Source organism: Amia ocellicauda, chromosome 9 (assembly GCF_036373705.1).
Source record: "Amia ocellicauda isolate fAmiCal2 chromosome 9, fAmiCal2.hap1, whole genome shotgun sequence".
In the NCBI taxonomy this organism is placed as follows: Eukaryota; Metazoa; Chordata; class Actinopteri; order Amiiformes; family Amiidae; genus Amia; species Amia ocellicauda.
In genome coordinates, this window is record NC_089858.1 from 26,173,270 (window position 1) to 26,179,680 (window position 6,411).

General features: G+C 43.6%; 1 protein-coding gene across 1 annotated transcript; it reads right to left on the reverse strand.

Moving 5' to 3' along the window:
* Positions 1 to 281: 281 nt before the first annotated feature.
* On the reverse strand, positions 282 to 5,913 carry slc10a3 (solute carrier family 10 member 3). Its single transcript, XM_066713902.1, has one exon. The coding sequence runs from the start codon at positions 5,537 to 5,539 to the stop codon at positions 4,160 to 4,162; it is 1,380 nt and encodes a 459-aa protein (XP_066569999.1). The 5' UTR covers positions 5,540 to 5,913; the 3' UTR covers positions 282 to 4,159.
* Positions 5,914 to 6,411: the final 498 nt, after the last annotated feature.

Here is a 6,411-nt window from a genome sequence, read left to right on the forward strand (position 1 = left end):
CTAGGGTTCATTTGGTTATAAATCAAAACATCAGTGGGGAAAATACAGCTTTGTGGTTCTAAGCCCTTTGCACAGAGACATGGGATGCCCGACTTTGGGATCAGAGCCAAAAGAGAGAATGCAATTTTTTGTGTAGTGGAGAAAACAAGAGGGAGAAATGGACGCTGGATACAGGACCATTTCTTTCTCAAATGTTTTCTTGAGAATCACGCGTGAGCCCTGTGTTGAGTTAGGAAAGATGTCTGCTCCTTTCAATGAAACAGATAAGCAGATGATATGGATCACATTTCACCAATCTGGAAAGCTCAGATGGAATTTATTTTTGAAAGAACATCTGGGTTATACAATGACATCCTTTGTAGGCACATCTGATGGGGCTGCCTGCAATATTAGATTCTCTATGGTAATTTGTCATGCTGCTTCTCTTAAAAAAAAAAAAAAAAGGAAGAAAAAACAATGTTCCTTAGCAGCTCTCTATCTTCTGCTTAAGCGTTTTCTTTTTCTTCAACATTTCAGTAACACCAAAAATGTTCACAAGTCTGACTGAATTCCCACATCACCGCACAAAAACTGTAGAATACTAGAAACATCACCTGCGAGCAAATGTTCCCGACCTTGTCTCCGGTAAAGTGAAAAATCACTTTTAATACAGTCAAATTGCAAATGCTTGGCAAACGTAGTAGTGCTCATAACAAAAATACTCAAATGGAAGAAAAAGGGATATCAATGTAAATGATATCATGTCAATGGTAATCAACAAACCTCCAATACAATAAAGTAAGAAACATTTATGAATTATTCGTTTCACCCTCAAATCCACAAAGATTTACTGAAACTACTTTTTTTTTTTTTCCTGCGTACGTGAAGTCTGAAGTGTAAGACATAGCAGGAACAGGTGGCTTATAGACATGTTAGAAAGCAATCTAAATAATTGAAAGCTAAGTAACAGAAAGACACATTCTACTTAGAAGTTCTTGCAGGATGACTTTCAAAGCTTTTTGATCCAGGGCCAAATTTGCTCCACTTCTGCAAATTCCAAACCTCTACCAAAAAAACTGCCATTGTAAAGAACACATACACAATCATAACAACAACATTCATGTATTTTTACTGGGTTCAGTTGGTCTCCAATCTATGGATAGCTCACAGAAATGTCAAGAAAGAATGAAGCAATATTGCATTTTTTGAAGTTCAATATTCCACACCTCTTATTTTGGCATTCTTGCTGAAATGATTTTAACTTTAAAGGAGTTCCAGTGGTTCTCAAACCTGTCATGGAGGACCCCTACCCTGCTGGTTTTTATTCCAATTGAATCCTTAATCCTTAATCACATTTGACTCTCTAAATTGTGTAACAGATACAAAGTATCATAAGGTTCCTTAATGATTTCCTTATAAAATTTTATACTTTTTATATAAAATTGAAGTGTTTAAGTAATTGAGAGCCTGGTTGGAACAAAATCCAGGAGGGTAGAGGGTCCTCCAGGACAGATTTGAGAACCACTGTCTTAAACCAATTCCTGAGACCAGGATTCCCTTTTTGGTGTTGATTTATTTCTTTGTTTGCATCTCTTGGTTGTGTTTAACACCTTGTTTCTTCAACAAATGAGAAAATGTGAAATTTAGGATCTGCGTTAAGTGAGCAGTGAGTGACTGCCCAATAGCACTTCCTGGAATGTTACCCAGCATTCAATACACCCACATAAACACCAGCCTCCCCATTCTTCTCTGATCTCTGTCCTGGGAATCTTACAAATAAGGGTCTCTGCTCACAACAAACCTATGATCTCCCTGACTCCAGAATCTAAACTTTTTGCGACTGTCTGTATTATTCTGGACATGCTTTATTTTTCTGGTTGCTGTGAGATGCATCGTTTTTCTGCTTCATTATCACAACCTGCACAAGCAGCTGTAAAACCTGAAGCGGGTCAGACTGCTATGCAATGAGAGTTTTATCCAATGGCCTCCTTCCATAAGGTGGCCATCTTAGATTTTTACCCCATTTTATTAATTTTCTTGTGAAGTGGTTGTCGATCACCAGGAGAGAAGAAGGTGTACATCCTCAACAATAAACCCACATCCTTGATCTCTGAAGGTATTAATCACATTAAAGGCCACCTAGCAAATACATACATTCTTAAATAAATAACATGAGTAACACCTCAGATTATTTGCATATCCCATCTTGACCAGATACTTGTGTCCACTTTTTCAAGGGGAATTTTGACTGAATTACAAATAAGAGACTTGTGGAGTAAAGAGTAAAGCATTTCCTGTTCTTCAAAGCCAGTTCACAGGAAGTCACAAAAAGAACCACTGCGGCATTTGCTGGTATCGAAGACTCAGATTACACAGACGAATTAGAGGTTTCCACATCTCCTCCTTTATGAACCACTGCACTGCCAGAAGCAATATTTTATGTTCAAAATGCTCCGTTTGCATTGTGAAATAGCACAGTACAGCCACATCATACAAAGACAAAAGCGGAAGAGCTACCATAGTTAGAAAAATACTTCCTTAATCAGAGCCTAAGGACAATCACATGATGTATATGGTACCAGTCAGAAACTAATCATTTACCTCAACAATTTCACTCTACCTGTAGTGCCTGCACCTCTCCTCTGCTCACATCCCTGTGACTGAACTGGATACCTAAATTAATCAGGACTACAACATCTCCAAATACATCCCGCCACTACCTCAAACGGTACATAACCATAATGCACCTAGAGATACTATCTAGCCTTCCTGCATTGACACATAATCCATTACAACCATCAGCAGCATGACACTTGCTGCTATTAAAGATCTTATCATAGGAAACTTGTTCTGCTGCATGCTTGCTGTTCATGCAGGCTATATTCCAATCCTGCATCTTACTCATGCTGATTGCCCATACTGTGTCTTGCACTGTAGGATTTTCTTCCTGCAATATATTACACCTCTATTTATTATAATCATTATTTTGTTTATCTTAATGGCAATATCCCGAAATGAAAATAACTTTTGCAGGTACAACCAGTGTTCCTCCTGTTTATAGAAAATGAGAGAGGGAGTGCAACATGCTTGACTAACAGCCTCTCCCTATGAGCAGCGTATCCGCCCGACTGTTCATAGTGAGAATACAGTGCTGTTTTGCAGTGTCTGGCACCGAGGCGTCAGCACACAGAGAGAATAAGGCTCCACTTCCCCAATGTGAAAACTAGGAGGAAGCGTCTGTAACATTTTTCTCTCACAGATGACTGCCAAATAAGGACTTCAGACTGCAGCCTCAGAAAGAGTATTCAAGACTCCAGCATATCTAGCACTACTGTACACATGGAGAGCAGACATTTCTCCCACTCACATGACAAGCCAGCTTTATATGAAAAGCAAAACAAACTGGGCATCTCCTTGTCAACAGTCTTCAACAGCCACCGGCCAAGTCTCCTTCTGTAACGGCAAAACCAGGTGCTCAACTCTTAATACAAAGCCTGCTATTAAGGTCACAAGAGAACAACACTAAGTAGTTTGCTAGCTTCTTTAATATGTGCACTGGGTGCATTCAACCAACACCCCCCCCACACACACACCTACACACAAAATCAAAGAACAGATGAAATAGCATATGGGTTGCTTTTAGACAGCTGTTGATTCCCCTCCACCCCCCAAGGTTACATTTTGTTGTACATAAACCCTGCACTGGTTTTACACGGCACCATTTTCCTGTCATCAACCAAATGCAATTGTAATTTTTGTTAATATGACGAACAGACTGTTATTATCAAGGTTAGCTGAAGCTGGATGAGTTTTCTTTTACATATGGGTGTTTACAATTCAACTCAAAGTTAACCACCCATTTCCCAGCCGCATTTATCCAAGTATTTATGTTTTTAATCTTCTCTTATTCAAGTACATGGATATTTATATATTATCTTTAAGTCGAAAACAGTGGTTGCTCCCTCCCACTTCCCACATCACATGTGGTTTGTAAACATTACACAAATTATAGAACAATATTTTCAACTTCGATTACAAAATGAAAAAAAAGTCTGGTAGAAAAATATTTAAGCTTTTCTCTCATAGTGCATTTTTCATGTACTGTAAAAAAAAGAAAAGAAAAAGGAGGAAAAAAGGCCTTTGGTTTCAAGACAAAATTCTGCTGAAAGAGTCGATACAATCACACGTCTGTCAGGGAGCTTGGTCTCAGTTTTCTGTAAATGAAGTGAATAATGACAATAAGTAACATCTCCGATGTGCTGCTCAGGGCCACGATGAAGGGCGCTTGGGAGGCAAAATCCGCCTCGACGCGACGGAAAGACAGCTGCATGACGGCGAGCGCCAGGAGACTGTTCTGCACTCCTATCTCTATACTGACCGTTTTGCGATGAGGCAACGATAGTCTCAAAAGGAAAGCCATCAGATAACCCAAAAGCAGGCCAAAAATGGGTACTGTGACCCCAACTGCTATAATCTGTGGCTTGACGTTGGCAAGTATCGAGGAGCCCATTTGGTACGCCATGAAAATGCCACCCACGATCAGGATGAAACTGAAGGGCCGGATGAGGGTGAGTAGGACCCGGGACACGCTGGGGAACTTGTATTTGATGAACATCCCTGTGGAGATGGGGATGGCGATGAAGAGCAGCGTGACCAGGATCTTGAGGAATGGCACATGAAGGGTTTCATGGACGTTGAGGAGTCGTCCGTAGATAGTGGAGGAGAGAGGCATCATTCCCGTGGCCACCACGGTGGAGATGAGTGTCATGGAGATGGCTAGGGTCACATCTCCGCCCAGGAGCAGGCTGTACAGATATCCCCCTCCACCCCCCGGAGCTGAACATGTAATCACCAGCCCCAAAGAGAGGGCTTTGGGAAGAGAGGCAATCCTAGACAAGGCATAGGCGTACAAAGGCATCACCACAAACTGGCCAACTATTCCCAGCAGGACCGGGTGGGGCTGTTTCAGCAGCCCCCGCAGCACGTCGATTTCTACCTTGCATCCAAATGCGCATTTGTTGATGAAGATCAGAGGCAGGAGGGCGAAGAGCACGGGGTGCTCGGAGAAGTGGGACAGTCCGCCGGCGGTCAGCAGCGCCGCGTCGTCGCTGGGGGCCACTTTAATCACATAATCCCGCCTCTCTTCTATCAGCATCGGATTGGAGTCCTTGTCCAAATCCAGCAGCTGGATGAGCAGCGGGGCCGAGCCGGCAAACCCGGAGCGGATACTGACCTCGTAACTTCTCACCGGCCCCGCATTCCAGCTGTCGCTGACGTTTAAAACAGACAACACGTCGGTGTCGAGGGATCTTACGCTCACCGTCGGCTTCCAGCTCTCGCTGCCCTGCTCAGTCGCACTGCTGTACCGGCTGGAGATCACGATCACCCCTTCGGTGTTCTCGGGGAATTCAAATTCTACCGAAGTCCCGTCTCCTATGTTAATGTACCTCGTATTGCTTTCATTTATCCGCGCCGTCCAGTTATTACTGCGGCTTTCAGCCAACAAGTCCGTAGCTCCGGTCACCGAGAGCAGCCAGCACAGCGCCAGCACTGTCCTCATCGTCGTGTGTTGGGAGGGCGGGGGGCGCCGCGCAGACACGCCGCTGCTCGGTCCTCCCCAGCGTGCCAGACACGGTGCTCCTCACCGCCGGCAACAACAACTTCGCCGGTCCGCCGCCGCCGGGATCGCAATCACGAAGTCGGGCTGCGCGTCTGAAGTCCGCTGGTTATCCATCTAGGCATTTTATTTTCTCCCCAGGGCCGACGTCACCACTACGGGTTTGAGCAGAAACTCTGATAGTCCATCGATTTGACCTGTTTCCTGCTTTCTCTTCCGGGCAGACAGCACATCGATCACAGCGCTGCTCCCATCTGGTTGCTTGCAGGGTGGATGGGTGCGCTCCCGCTCCCGCTCCCCCTCTCTCTCTCTCTCTCTCTCTCTCTCTCTTTCTTTCTTTCTCTCTCTCTCGCTAAGCCGACGCCTAATCCAATCACAACAGCCCAGGGCTTTAACTCTTTGAAACCTGGTTTGCAGACGAGCCGTAGTGGAATCAAAAAGTATTGCTACCAATCATCATTGAATGACCACTATACACACATACACTCCCTGAGCCAGGTATTAATTCAGTGTTAACTGTTCTGTATTTGCACTGGAACCCAGGTGTTTTCATGCAAATAAAGCTCTTTTTGAATTTGAATTGAATGCACAGATTTCCTCAAAACACCAGTGGGTAATTCCTAGTTATGTCTTATGGAAGCAGCAGAAAAGTTAGCATGATTTTCGAAAACAGCAAACACAATACACCACAACAACAACAACAAAAAACATAACTTTCTCCTGCAATGTTATTACAGTGAAATAAGGCGGATTTTGTTTTAAAACATGGATTATTATTCAAGCAGGTTATGCAAGTGGTTTCAATGAACGGTGGG